This window comes from Zea mays, chromosome 10, assembly GCF_902167145.1.
Source record: "Zea mays cultivar B73 chromosome 10, Zm-B73-REFERENCE-NAM-5.0, whole genome shotgun sequence".
Classification (NCBI taxonomy): Eukaryota; Viridiplantae; Streptophyta; class Magnoliopsida; order Poales; family Poaceae; genus Zea; species Zea mays.
Window position 1 is genome coordinate 19,781,937 of NC_050105.1, and position 14,383 is coordinate 19,796,319.

Genomic DNA, 14,383 nt, shown 5'->3' on the forward strand with positions numbered 1-14,383 from the left:
GCACATGTCAAACCAACCCGGCGCCCACGAGCGCAGCGCGTCCAAGTCCAGAATTCACCAAGAACTCATGCACCTAGATCCTGACTCAGACAGCCGGCAGCGCCGAGCAGCACCTGACCACGGGGCTCACCATTAAGGCGTTCGGGCGAGGGACGACGCGCCGAAGCATGAGTCAGAATAGCGTGAGCGCCTGCTCGGCCGCCGCTGAAGATGAGGTATGGCTGGCATAATCAATGATGGCGGCGATCCAGAGTTACACGCTCTCACAAGCGGCGGGGATGGTGCGGGCGTGGTGCGGAATGCGGAAAATGGGGCGAGGCTATGAGGGCGACGACAGTGCAGGCTGGGAGAGAGAGGCCCCGGACGAGGAGCTGCGCTTTGTTCAGCCTCGTCGACGTCGGGGTCGTCACGCGTCGGGCGAGGACGGCCAGGAGCGCGGGGATCATTGGTGTTGCTAATGGAACTGCTCCTAGATTCAAATCCAAATAGTAAAAAAATACATCACTCTTTCCGGTCCCGAACTCTTAAAAAAATAGAAAAACAGGTACTCAACTTGGACGCCATTCAAAATCGGATTTACTCAAACCAAATATCAACGTGATGGAGTCACTTAGATCTTTAAACTAGCATTCTATGTCTGAACTTGACATTGTCTCATTTGAGTACGTTGGAGACTTGGAGTCACTTAGATCCTTAAACTAGCATTCTATGTCTGAACTTGATATTGTCTCGTTTGGGTACCTGAATTTTCATTGTTCGCTGTAGCGTGGTATGTCACATCACATGTCAGCATGTGATTTGAGAAAACCCGATTTTTTATGACTGATCAAGTCTGAGAACATGTCTTCCTAGTTTTGAGAGTCCGAAAGATTGGAAACTAAGGGCATGTTTGGTTTGTTGTCTAATTTGTCACATTTTGCCTAACTTTTCTAAGGTTAATTCTTTAATTCGGACGATTAACCTTAGTCAAAGTGTGACACAGTTAGGCACGAACCAAACAGGCACTAAATGACTCACTATACCAAATTCAATTGCTTTAAACGATATTACAGTTATAGGAAGGCCTACGTAATTCTTTCCCCCTGTAATTTTGTAAGCATCCTCAACTACATTTCCAGTTTCATTAACAGTTATTGCATCTTCTAGCCTTCTACCGTAAAATCCAGGCTATGATTTATTTCCAGTCGCTTTTTAACTTAACTGTTGCTTCTACCGTTCAATCCAGGCCATGATCTGGGATTCTGCTTCCAGTACTGTTCAGATCAAAAGCTTAACACTCAGCTGGGCAGCTGTGTCCGTTGTGATTGTATACTGCGTGTCACACTCGAGAGGCTGAGTTGCAAAACTTGATAAACAAATCTAACAGAAGCACGCCAAAGATCATAATGATTCATGAGCAACTGATATATCATCATGAAGATGAGCAATGGCCAATGGACACACATGTTCCTATTTCTCCAGTATATTTATGATCAGAGCCCGCATATGGTACAACTCAGCAACATGAGTGGGATTAAATGAACACCACCAACAACAATAACGGCATCAAAACTAAGCAACACATTACGAATTTCATAAGCCTTTGTGAAGACGAACACCAGTGTCTCGGCGACCTCAGTATGAAATGAATGGATTTGTAACACAATTGTGATACATAATGATTCATCTGGGGTAGTTTCCCCATGTTGGCAGCAACCATCCTTCGGTAAAATCTGGGGGTAGTTTCTCTCCAAGGTGAGCGCCTTATGTCCATCCAATACAAATGAGAGAAAAAACATGCTTGGCCTGGTTGTTTCCAACTCATTTGTACAGGCTGAGTCCCAGGCCCCCAATATACAGAACAGTATGCCTCTTGATGCTCTCCTATCCTATGACCTTCCTGATGACATACCAGAGGTGGCATGTATCTCCAAGGAGTGCTCCGGTATGTAAGCAAGGCCTGCAGGGCAACAATCACTTCTCAAGTCTTAAAAGGATAAAAGGTAGATGATACGAATACGAACCAGCCAAAACACTGAATGTATTTAAGACATTTGGTAGCCTACTATATACACTGTATTAATATTCCCAGATCACTTCAAACCAGGATGACACAAATAACAAACTTCTTCCTTAGAATTGACAATCCGTATCCACTCTATGTCAAGCTGCTAAACTACCACTTGCTGTGTTGGTAACAATCTACATCTAGCTGCCAAATCAGCACTTATTTTGCAAATTTGTTTTTTAATGAAAACGTTACCTTTCTCCCTTGCGGTTATTTGCAGAGTATCAAGTGTGATAATTCCATCTGATAATGGTAGCAGCTCAAGTTTGACAGTGGTGCTTGAGCGGGCAGGAACACACCTGTTAGACACATTCACAACAACCAAATGTCATTCTGCAATGTTTTCGAATATATGTAGCACAGTTGTGAGTGAACTCTTAAGTAAGTGAGAACAGGTAAGGGTCAATACCCTAGGGGCACTGCACTTTGCAACCACAGATGAGTACAGCCTGAAGCATTACTCATTCTGTTTCCTCCATTATCACCTTCTTTTGGAGTAGCTAGGACAGAATTCAATCTTCGAAAGCCAATCCCATCTTTTCCCACCCCAGATCTTTTTGCTGACTCATTAACACCATCAAAAGAACCATTTGGGGTGGTTGGAGATGAGTTCAAGGATACAACTGAAGAAGAACCAGATGCTTCAGGAGCAAGGACAGTTAATGTAAGGTTTTCGGATGTCATATTAGTAGCTTCGAGTGTTAGTATCTGCAGGAAATGATATATCGTTATCATAGTGATAAATTGGAGAATTTCCATAATATAAGTGAGGAGATACTGCAATAACCTGCACGGGGAGTTGAGGAACACGAGCACCAAGACTAGGATTCCGTAAAGACAGTTCGGATGATACTGAGATCATAAGATCGCTGGCTGCAGAGGGTCGCCAGCTTGTTGCTTGCTTGAAAAAAAGTTTCGATTCTACATAGATAAAAGCGCTAATCATAAAAAATCCACTCCATTCCTCTTTTGAAGAAATATCTTGGTTTAACAATAGTTTACCTGTGTAATTACAGCGATAAGATACCAGTACAGCATATTGGTCACTTAGATCAGCATACGGCTCACCAGCCTTTGGTGTATGAGTATTTAAAGTAGCACCGGTCATCGTTGGGAGTGATAAGGCCAGAGGTGCATGACTGTTAGTCTTCCGTTCCCTTGAGGACATAGTTGCTGGTTTGAGAATAAAAGAGTGTTCCTCGCCCCTCCTAGAAAGACAAGAAATAATGTAGAATACTTTAAACAATTGTCACACACTAGTACACATGTTATGACCAGCGTCACCTATAGGCGCTAGGCCGGCCAACTGGCATCACCTATAGGCCATGTGGGCAGTTAGGGGCTAAATGCCTGGATTTTCCTAGATATTTTGCATTATTTCCATTAAAATAGGACCATGATTGATTCTTGTTAGGAGATTTCCTTTGCTTGCCTAGGGGTCAAATCAGCCTCTCTAAGTCTCTATATAAGGAGAAGAGATGTATCAATCTAATCAAGCAAGGCAATTATCTTGCCTAGCCTTAAGGGCCATCTTTCACATCTCTCTCGCTCGCCTCCTACCCGTATTGCTTATGCAGCCATGGTAGAATTCTGGATCCTATCAACACAGCACTAGAGTGAAGCTTGGATATGGAAACAATATTTATGGACTTTGTTCACTCCACCATTGCACAAACCACAATTTTGTACCACCATACGATGTCAATTTCTGAGTTCTTGAAAACATGAAACTGCAATAGCAGGTAGATCATGAGCAGAATCAATGAGAAAGCTGCATATACCTGAGTGCTAGGTTTGGCAAGCTGTGACCATGCCCAACCTCAATACTAGCAATTGGTAAAGACAAAGGAGCACCTCCTTTGGATGCCTCCTCAAATACAATAGTAATTGCATCGATGAATACGACTATATCTTTTGCATGAGTAGGAGCAATATTCTGCAGCAGGAATTCATGATACAAACATTATCCTTGGAACATTATTTCACACAATGAAAACTGAATGGATGCTTTGATATACTCCACGCACCTTTACTGTGACACAGAGAAGATTTTCCACAGTACATTTTGCAGCAAAAGATTGAACCTCAATTGGTTGAATGATTTCAACTTTTCTCCGCCATCTTTTCCCTGGTAGATACACGCCTTCTAAACCACAACGTACAGAATACCGTTCAGGTTCTAAAGGAACTCCTCTAAACGAAAGTTGCCCATCATTTATAATATCTGGGGTTTTTGCAGGTTTTTCAGGCATAAATTCTTGACTTTCAGATATTGGTGGTGGTCTTATATTATTTGGTGTCTGAACAGAAGAGGCTGAAGGCATGGAGTAACTTCTGAAGTTGAATATTTGAGAACCAGAAGCAGAATAAGATTGCTTGTGTGATACACTTGGATTGAGAGTAGGGGGTGCCAAAGAACGAGGTGGTAATGTGCGATCTAAAGGGAGCAACCAACTAAGCAGCTCCTGACATGGATCATCGTTACTGTCACATTGTCCATCCACAAGATTCCCAGGCATACAATTGTTTGATATACTTTTCTCAAACTGAAGGACTTCAAGCACAGGATCTTCCAATTTGTTAACGCTAACATTCACTTGCAAAACAACCTGCATACTTCCACCAGAGAACATCATTGCTTAATCAGCATGCATTTAAATCAGCGAGAATTACAACAAAATACATGGGTGAATAACCAAATAGTAACAACATTAATGTCTTATAGATGTTCTTTTTCCAAAAGTCATGTTTTTCTCTGCAACTAATAATCACATAGATTTTACAAAAATTAATTAATTCCCTATTATATATAGCACCAATTTCCACAGTTCCCCGGTTTCCACCGTCGTCGTGCTCCCCCATATTTAAATGGTAAAAAGCTAAAATTATGCACAAATGAGGATTCGAACCATAACTGTTGGCTCAACACATCTTTATATTTTATAATCTATACTCAAGCATAAATGGAAACCGTAGCAACATACGAGCACTTTACTAGTAATTGAGTAAATTTGAGCCGAAAGGACCTCTAGCCTAGTGGTGCGTTTCCGAGTAGCACCTCCAAGTCCTGGGTTCGATCCACCTCGGGGTGAATTTTCAGGCTTGGTTGAAAAAATCCCCTCCTTGTGCCCCATCCGCTCTCGGGTTGCGATGTCTTGTGCGCCACCCTCCGGTTGGGCCGTTGCAGAGTGGACAGTTAACGTCGGCCCGTTAGTGATGGGGGGCTAGGATTCGGGGATTTTCTCGGCCGGAACCATTGTTTCGGTCTCCTGTTAATATAATACCGGGAAGGCGGTCTTTCCCTCCCCGGCCGAGTTTTTTTTAATTGAATAAATTTGAGAAAACTAAACTAACGTCTAAGTTTCTAAAAAAACAATCACAAAACTATAAGAACCAATTCATCAAAAGTACACTCCCATTCCCATTCTATATTGCTAAACTTACCTTTTTAACGATAAAAATTGCAAACTAAACTTCTATTACAATACTTTATTGCATACTACATAACTGCACATTTCATATTGTTTCACATATCACAGAACTATACATTGATATTTAAGCCCAAACGAGCATGCAAGTTAACGATATGGAATACTAATAAAATGTGTAGCTCCACAATATGAACTGAAAAAAGTACACTGCTTTGAATTAATTCTAAGAAGTGGGTTTTGTGATGCATGAGAAAAATGTGTATGGCAAAATTGGTTCCAAGAATAGTGTAGTTTTGCAAAATTTATTCTACCTATATGTAGTTTTCTGAAATTTACTCTAATTAGTTTGTAGAAGAGTTAAATGCATCATAGGTCCATTAACTTTTGCATTTATCACCTAGGTCCATAAACTTTGAAAATGCAGTTTTGGACTTTTTAAGTGGTTCATCAGATGTCCATAACCTTTGTTTGTTGTTTTGTTTAGATCCAACATGACATGTAGTCATGTACAATCAACAGCCAACATGGCATGCAAATTGCAATTAGCCCATCCTTACCCCATCTTCCTCTCTATTCTGACCTCCCGTGTGGCCGTGTCACCACCTTAGCATTCCATACCACACTCGACGGCTCCTCTCCAACCTTCGCCTCTCCTTCCCTGCTCCCTTTCCCAAGCAGCGCTTTGCATTGCTTGTGCGCAGGTGCTCCCTCTGCCACCAAGCAACACTGTGGCCCCTCCTTCCCTGCTCCCTTCCCTAAGCGGTGGTGCATGGGGTGGCGACAACGGGTATTCACAAGCAGCATGGGCACAGGCGCAGCCGCACAGGCACAGGCGCAGGGAAGGAGAAAGGGAGGAAGGAGAGGGGCCGGCTGCTGACTATATGTGCAACCTCGGATATAAACACCAAATGAATGGTGTATGGACGTCTGCAGGGTTGGATTCCTCGGTCGGTAATTATCGAAAACCGGTAAAATTTACCGTTTTCAGTGTGGTGCTTGATACAAAAAATCGGTCCGTTTTTTGGTATATTTCGGTTCAGAATTTGAAAATATAAAAGTCAAACTTTGGTCAACAAAATGGTTTTCGGAAATTACAAAACGAAAATGTAATCCCTGACCTCTGGTGACCCACTTAAAAAGTTCAGGGACCCAAAACTGAACTTTCAAAGTTCATGGACCTAGGTGCATTTTACTCTTTTATAGAAGACAATGTGGTATTTAAAAGTGTCCAGGACACATCAGTGCGGCTAAATTGCTAAAACTGATTAAGTGTTCTATTTCCACTCTACAATACCATTAGGTGTCAAGTTCTTTATATAGTGGGAAGCTATTTATACTTCCACCATTTAGTAAAACCATTTAGAAGAAATGGTTGCATAAAGAAATCAAAAGGACAAGTGTAAAAATCTAAATTAACTTGGGTAATTGACAATTGACATTGAATTTTAGTAGCAGATCTGAGTCAATTTCCAGTAGGTGCCTGCTGCTTGGTTAAACTTAGGTTAGAGCACAAAACATGCAGTTACTTATGCGATGTCCATCAACGTCCAGTGGCTAGAGGTCATGCAGTACAAGTTGTAGACTTGTAGTATACAATGTCACAGTAATTAAAAAAACCTTCAAAACATACCACTATGTCTCCATTTTGCAGAGAATAACACTTGACAACATCTCGAGCAACTCCCCCAGATGTGTTACCATCAAAAACCCCTTTATCAGAAATGGTATTATAAACATTACTCCTTGAGCTCTTACTATTTCCCTGGTTATCTGATCGTTCATCTGCCATCGTAGTTGAAGTTACACTTTTCTTGGACCATAGAGGTTCCACTGATTCCGCAATCCGGACAAAAAAATTTGATTCTCTAAATCTTCGCAACACATGTTCGATCTGCTGCTTATGATCCTCCATCTGAAGGAGAGATTGAGTCTCCAAAATATCATGTCCTGAAGGAGATGCTTCACCATTGAGTTCAACATCCTGATAGCCACTTTCTCCAGCTGCTCCATTATCATGACCATTTGCACTGACAGGGCTAGATTTATTTGTAAAGTTTTGCATAGAAGTTCCATTCTTAGACATTACTGCAGCAATTCTAAAGGGGGATATAACCTGTAGATCTTGCTTAGAAGCTGACAGGCACGCCAGTATAGGAACCTGCTCGCCTGATAACTAAACTAAGTCAATTCCAGAAAATAGGTAATAACTAAGATGCAATAGCACCAGAAACTATTACTAAAGTGACAAGGAAAACACATTTACCTGGAAAAAGGAAGGAACGGTCCAGAGCCTGCAACTGAACCATTTCTGATATGTCGTTCCAACTTTCAGGAAGTGCCTCTGTAAGAAAATTGTAGATGTTACTAGCAGAGATGTTAAGATGGTTTTACTAGCGTGAAGAAGCTACCAGTAGCATGTCAAAAGGAAAACATATTATCGGGGTGTTTAGCGGGTAAACGGTCAGGCTTAGAGTGTTTAGCAGGTATATGGTAGGGTTACACTTTCGCACTGAAAACAACTACTCGTCAATTAGTTAGTAGTAAAGAAAAAAATGAATGTATAACCTTATGCAATGCAGATTAAGGGTGGAGATAAGGAGTAAGGAGTGATCACTTGGCAGATGAAAGATCAGTTAAGTCTAATTAATAATAAGCATCGGTGTAATTATGCCTATATGATATATAACAAAAAAAGAGACAAGCAAGTCAAAGGCACCAAACTGCATGGAATTGTGATCCATCCTTCGTCTTCCATGACATCGGCATGTGTCCCCAGTGGGACTGGGCTTTTCAAATCAACAGATGAAGAATCCCCACTGATATCCCTAGACCCGTTATTAGCAGCTCCATCTTCGCTGTGGGCAGAGGAGGGCTGGTGGTGTGAATCGTCCGCAATGAGACCCTCCAGTGTCGAGGTCGTCTTTTGTAAGGCGTTCCTGTGATCTTGCTCTGAAATTCTTGGCAGCTCAGGCGCTGCAGGCTGCGTAGTTCGGTAGAGGAAATTCATTGAGCGACACTACTCTGAGTTAGTCCCTGCAGAGCAAATAACAGCAGAAGGGTAAACAGACAGATCCACACCTTGATATGGTAATTTGCAGTTTAGCATCACATAATAAATAACCAGAGGACATTCTTCATGCAGCATTATAAGTGGAGTCGCATTAGGCACTAATTGGATCATGGATTGGACTACACCAGTAGGGTTACAAAAGGATCTGAATGGAGAAGAATGACGAAATTTGGGATTCATCGAGAGCAAAACCAAGCACACGGTTGACTAATTCATCTTCCAATTTGTGCTTTATGCTGAAGAAGAAAATGGTTTTTGAAACCACCATCCGTGTTACGTCGTTCCTGAACTGAACTGAAATTAAACTGAACTCATGTGGTCAAATTCAAAGAAGGCTATGCTACAGCTTAGCCATGGCCAATTGCATCAATGGCTTCTGGCTTCTGTGATGCTTGAAGATCGAATTATACATCATAAGTGGCTGGATCAGAAAAATCAAGTCTTCATCCATTTCGCTGAGCCGAACCACGGAAAAGATAATACAAAGCTGCCACTGTTGCGGGAACTATCTATACAGAAAGAAACCGCTGCTACACTAGGATTAGCACAAGCATACCCGCAAGCGTGGGAAGACGGGAGGAGGACGCCGATCTCTGAGTGCCAGCGAAGGGAATTGATCGGCGGAGGCGATGGGCGAGGGAGGAGGATCGCCAGAGGTGACCAGAGCAGACCTCGCCTGGACGCGGATCTCCGCCCCCCCCCCCCCAACTAGACGCCTGTCCGAGGCATCTGGCGAGAGGGAGGGAGACAGGTTGTCACGGCGGGCACCACAGTGTGCTCAGCGGCCATGCTCTGTAGCAGCAGGCCGTGAATTTCCCCTGTGTCAAGCGAGGATCGGATGGGCACGTAGCTGTGAATTTCCGTGCAATGCAATGAGAATATGAGATACAGACAGTAGAACAGAGATAGGCGAGAAAATTGGATTTATGCCATTATGAAACTTAGGATTCGCTCAAATGCCATTATGGGAACACGCTTCGCTAAGAGACCATTATCAAACGTTGTCTTACAAACAAAATGCCATTTAGGGGGTTATTTGAAACTTAACCTTATTTGATTATATTGGCAGCTAGTGACCGGACACTTTTGCCCCTATCAAATCTGTTCGCCGTTCTCCCTCCCCCGCTCTGCCGCCGCTCAGCTCTAGATCAAAACTGCTAAGCTCCGCCGTTCACAGGACAGTCTATTTTACGGCACAGTTTTAAAACACAGTTTGCACGGTTTCAGAACACAGTTTCAAAACAGACACAAATTCAGAACACAGTCAGCAGACGCTAACACGCGATGGGATACGGCGAACACCGAGCAGCAGGTCTCTAAACTAAAACTTTGGCAGCACTCTTAACCAGTCAACAACAGATCACCAACCATTCGATTTCACAAAAATGTAATCCTACTGCAAGTGCAACAGCCACCTTTAGAGGCGTTCATTAGCAAACGCTAGAAAAACTGCAAATGGCCATATCCATATCGAACCAATATGCCACTAGTTGAATCACGTAAGAAGCAGACCAATATGCCACTAGTTGAAGAAACAATCAAATCGAACCAAAGTGGAGATCTTTACAAATTAATTCGAGATAATAACTAGGCAAACTAATTCTATATCATAGTTTCATTCAATAGGATGGGAGAGCAGGAGATTCGAACTGTTGATTGGGAATCTAACCGAGCTGCTCACCTGCAGATTGGAATTGGATCGATGGATGGACCGCGGACGCCCGCACGCCGATTGGATCTCCTCCTCCTTGGGCGGCTGCTAACTGGGTTGGGATGGGACAGGAGCCTTCCTCGCCACAGCCGCCGTGCCGTGCTGCTCCTCTTCTCCGAGACGCTGGGAACCCCGATTGGAGACGTCTGGAAGACGAGAGGCGGAGAGGTATGACGTGACGGAGTTTCGTCGTCGAACTCCACCGGCGCGCTGAACCTTCAGCTCGGCCTGCAGGAGGACGCTGGGAGCTTCGGCTGCGGCGGGGCAGGAGCCGGTCGTTAGACCGAGCAAGCGAGTGCGATCCGGATCACCGGGGGCGCTGGGGGAGGGCCGGGCGGCGGTGGGACTGCCAACGGAGGCGCGAGCTACCCGATGTGCCAGGTTGATGACTGCCGAGCGGATCTGACCAGCGCCCACCGGTGGAGCTCGCCGAGCGTCGGTGGACCGCCGCTGGTGGAGGGAGAGCGCCGAGCACCGGTGGAGGAGAGCGACGTCACCGTCGGTTTTGGTGGAGGGGACACAGAGGATAGAGAAGAGAGCGCCGTCGGTTTTGAGATGCCGGCTCTTTTGGTTAAGAGGGGCAAAAGTGGTTAAGAGGGGCAAAAGTGTCAGGTCACTAGCTGCCAATATAATCAAATAATGTTAGGTTTCAAATAACCCATAAATGGTATTTGTATATAAGACAACGTTTGATAATGGTTTCTTAGCGAAGCGTGTTTCCATAATTACATTTGAGCGAATCCAAAGTTTTATAATGGCATAAATCCAATTTTCATGAGATAGGCCGGCCTAGGCCAGATTAAGCCTAACAAACATCTCGCCCGACTACACTATCCATGAAAGCCCGAGCTCTGCTGTGTACAGCCTTACCGCCTATTTGGTACATATGGTTTGTATGACATTCAGTTTTGAAATATTGATTCGGTGTTTTGGTTTTAGGATCTGGTCGATTTATTAGCGGTTATCCGTGCGTTGCGACGGCTCACAACAATACCCACATAAATTATCTACCAAAAAATATTTCAAGATTTTTTATTGATTGTCTCCACTCTTCGCATAATATTTTTTATGAACGCACGAGTACCATATGCAGCAAATCAGAGACCCGCATCCCTTGCCTCCCCTACTTCCAAGGTTTCGTAAAGCAGGAGGGGAAGGGAAGAGGCAGACATAATTGTTCGTTGTCGGAGAAGGACACGATGAAGACATGTGCATATGGAGGCAACATAGTTAGTATATCGCTAGATATATAGGGAGAGAACACGCAAGCGGAGAAAGAAGCCCAGCTGGAGCAGTTCCAAACCGAGAGGCACCCGCACCAGGCGTTATCCGAGAAGGACGAGAGAATGTGAGTGTCTTCCCAGCCCTGGACCCGCCGAAGCGACACAACACCACCACCAACTTCGTAGCATATGCCGACTGCTGCTACGCTATGGGTATTGGTTGTTCAATATTTCAGACATGGACTCCTCATCGCCAAGATAACCTAAGTGTGGCAGGTGCCACCATGTCCTCCTCGACGGCACGCACAGAGAAAGGTCAGGAGCATGACCGACTCGCGTCGTACCCGTGTCGACGAGCGTCGATCGGCTCGCGGCTGCAATCGTGGGCTAGGGCAGCAGGTTAGGGAGGAAGAACATGGCGAAGGCCGGGAGGACGAACGGGACGTCCGACGACGGCGAAAACGATGGTGTGCACATGATGTGAAACGTCCTCGTGGACGTGCAATAGCCACTGTTCGAGTCGGTGTCGGGGCTGGTGTCGAACGAATACAGGAAGGAGGCGCATGCTCCTACGCCCTCTGCTGAGAATGGGGTGGCGCGGAGGTGGATGCATGAGGGTAGAGAGAAAAAGAAATTGAATGGCGAACAAGGTGGTGGCAACTGAGACGAGGATCATCATTATCGTGCGGAGGTATAGATGGCCAAATGGGCTATGTCTGGCGAGTCGGCCCGAGGCATGACCTATTTAATAGTGCCTGGGCTAACCCGGCACAAGCGTCGTGTGGTGCTTGGGCCGTAGCCTCGGCCCGTAATGCTGACCTGACACGATTATTTTTTTATTTTACAAAAAAATATATACATATGTACAATTTATATTCAATATTATAAATACGTGAGCATGATGTTCTATTGGTTAGACAGCTTCGCCTAGTGTTCCACACCCTTCTTCCATCAAGGTTTGGGTTTAAACCCAACCTTTTGCACCGCTTTTTAACATTTTACGCCGAGCTAATTTGGAAGAAATGTAGGGACTTTTTTATAAAAAGATGACACATGATGACCGTTGAAACTGGTGCTTTAATTATAGTAGAGAAATAAAAAACGACGAATTTAGTTTTGATTTTTTTACTTTGGTTTTCGGTAAAACCGAACAACAAACTGGTTACAAGGCATCACATACAACAAGTTTACATGATAGATTACACACAATTTTAAAATGTTCAAATTATATAGATACAAGGATTTAGGGATACATCATGCATCACATACAAATAAATGAATAACAATTTCATTGTAGCACACATTTAGTTCACATAATTAAAGAGTCAAATTTCAGAATTGATAAAGCTTGGCATTTTAGTTTTTGGTATTTTAGTTGGGTATATAGCAAAAAAACATTATAACACCGAACACTGAACTTCATAGTTACAAAAACCGAACCGAACTACCAAAAAATAGACATTTTGGTTCAGTTCGGATTTTGGTTTATGGTAAAAAAGTGTCCACCCCTAGTTGTCTGTTGAAAAAGCAACTTATATGAAAAGCTGGTGAAAAACAACTTCTGCTTATTGCCTACTTTTAGTTTATTCTGAGAACCAGATGATCTGATAATGTGATATCCTAGCATGACTGGATTGTGATATTCTAGTCTAAGGCTTAATAGGATTGAAAGAATATTCATACCAACAAGGTGTATCTTCTTTTTCGAAAGACTCTCGAAATAACATCTGGGTTAAGTGTGCTTAGCCTAGAGTATATGACGATAGAGAGAAAAGAAGTTGAATGATGAACGAGGTGGTGGCAACTGAGACGAGGACCATCATTATCGTGCGGAGGTATAGATGGTCAAATGGGTTGTGTCTGGCGAGTCGGCCTCAGGCATGACCTATTTAATAGTGCCTGGGCCAACCCGGCACAAGCGTCGTGTGGTGCTTGGGCCGTAGCCTCGGTCCGTAGTGCTGACCCGACACGATTATTTTTTTATTTTACAAAAAAATATATACATATGTACAATTTATATTCAATATTATAAATACCTGAGCATGATGTTCTATTGGTTAGACAGCTTCGCCTAGTGTCCCACACCCTTCTTCCATCAAGGTTTGGGTTTAAACCCAACCTTTTGCACCGCTTTTTAACATTTTACGCCGAGTTAATTTGGAAGAAATGTAGGGACTTTTTTGTAAAAAGATGACACAGGATGACTGTTGAAACTGGTGCTTTAATTATAGTAGAGAAATAAAAACCGACGAATTTAGTTTTGATTTTTTTACTTCGGTTTTCGGTAAAACCGAACAACAAACTGGTTACAAGGCATCACATACAACAAGTTTACATGATAGATTACACAATTTTAAAATGTTCAAATTATATAGATACAAGGATTTAGGGATACATCATGCATCACATACAAATAAGTGAATAACAATTTCATTGTAGCACACATTTAGTTCACATAATTAAAGAGTCAAATTTCAGAATTGATAAAGTTTGGCATTTTAGTTTTTGGTATTTTAGTTGGGTATATAGCAAAAAAAACATTATAATACCGAACACTGAACTTCATAGATACAAAAACCGAACCGAACTACCAAAAAATAGACATTTTGGTTCAGTTTGGATTTTGGTTTATGGTAAAAAAGTGTCCACCCCTAGTTGTCTATTGAAAAAGCAACTTATATGAAAAGCTGGTGAAAAACAACTTCTGCTTATTGCCTACTTTTAGTTTATTCTGAGAACCAGATGATCTGATAATGTGATATCCTAGCATGACTGGATTGTGATATTCTGGTCTAAGGCTTAATAGGATTGATAGAATATTCATACCAACAAGGTGTATCTTCTTTTTCGAAAGACTCTCGAAATAACATCTGGGTTAAGTGTGCTTGGCCTAGAGCATAT

General features: G+C 43.0%; 1 protein-coding gene across 4 annotated transcripts; it reads right to left on the bottom strand.

Annotated features, from left to right (window-relative positions):
- Positions 1 to 1,379: 1,379 nt before the first annotated feature.
- Positions 1,380 to 10,899, bottom strand: LOC103640926 (uncharacterized). 4 transcript variants are annotated; one of them, XM_035963349.1, is made up of 13 exons: positions 10,629 to 10,805; positions 10,230 to 10,513; positions 9,105 to 9,366; positions 8,200 to 8,511; positions 7,742 to 7,819; positions 7,109 to 7,644; positions 4,075 to 4,656; positions 3,829 to 3,983; positions 3,050 to 3,255; positions 2,835 to 2,968; positions 2,457 to 2,755; positions 2,243 to 2,346; positions 1,380 to 1,939 (listed from the first exon to the last, which is right to left on the bottom strand). In XM_035963349.1, the coding sequence occupies exons 4-13, from the start codon at positions 8,483 to 8,485 to the stop codon at positions 1,869 to 1,871; spliced, it is 2,451 nt and encodes an 816-aa protein (XP_035819242.1). In that variant the 5' UTR covers positions 8,486 to 8,511; positions 9,105 to 9,366; positions 10,230 to 10,513; positions 10,629 to 10,805; the 3' UTR covers positions 1,380 to 1,868. The 4 variants fall into 4 exon arrangements, with proteins under 4 accessions (XP_035819242.1, XP_020401401.1, XP_035819243.1 ...); XM_020545812.3 differs by having other exon boundaries at positions 9,105 to 9,398; positions 10,230 to 10,836; XM_035963350.1 differs by lacking the exon at positions 9,105 to 9,366.
- Between the last annotated feature and the right edge of the window lie 3,484 nt (positions 10,900 to 14,383).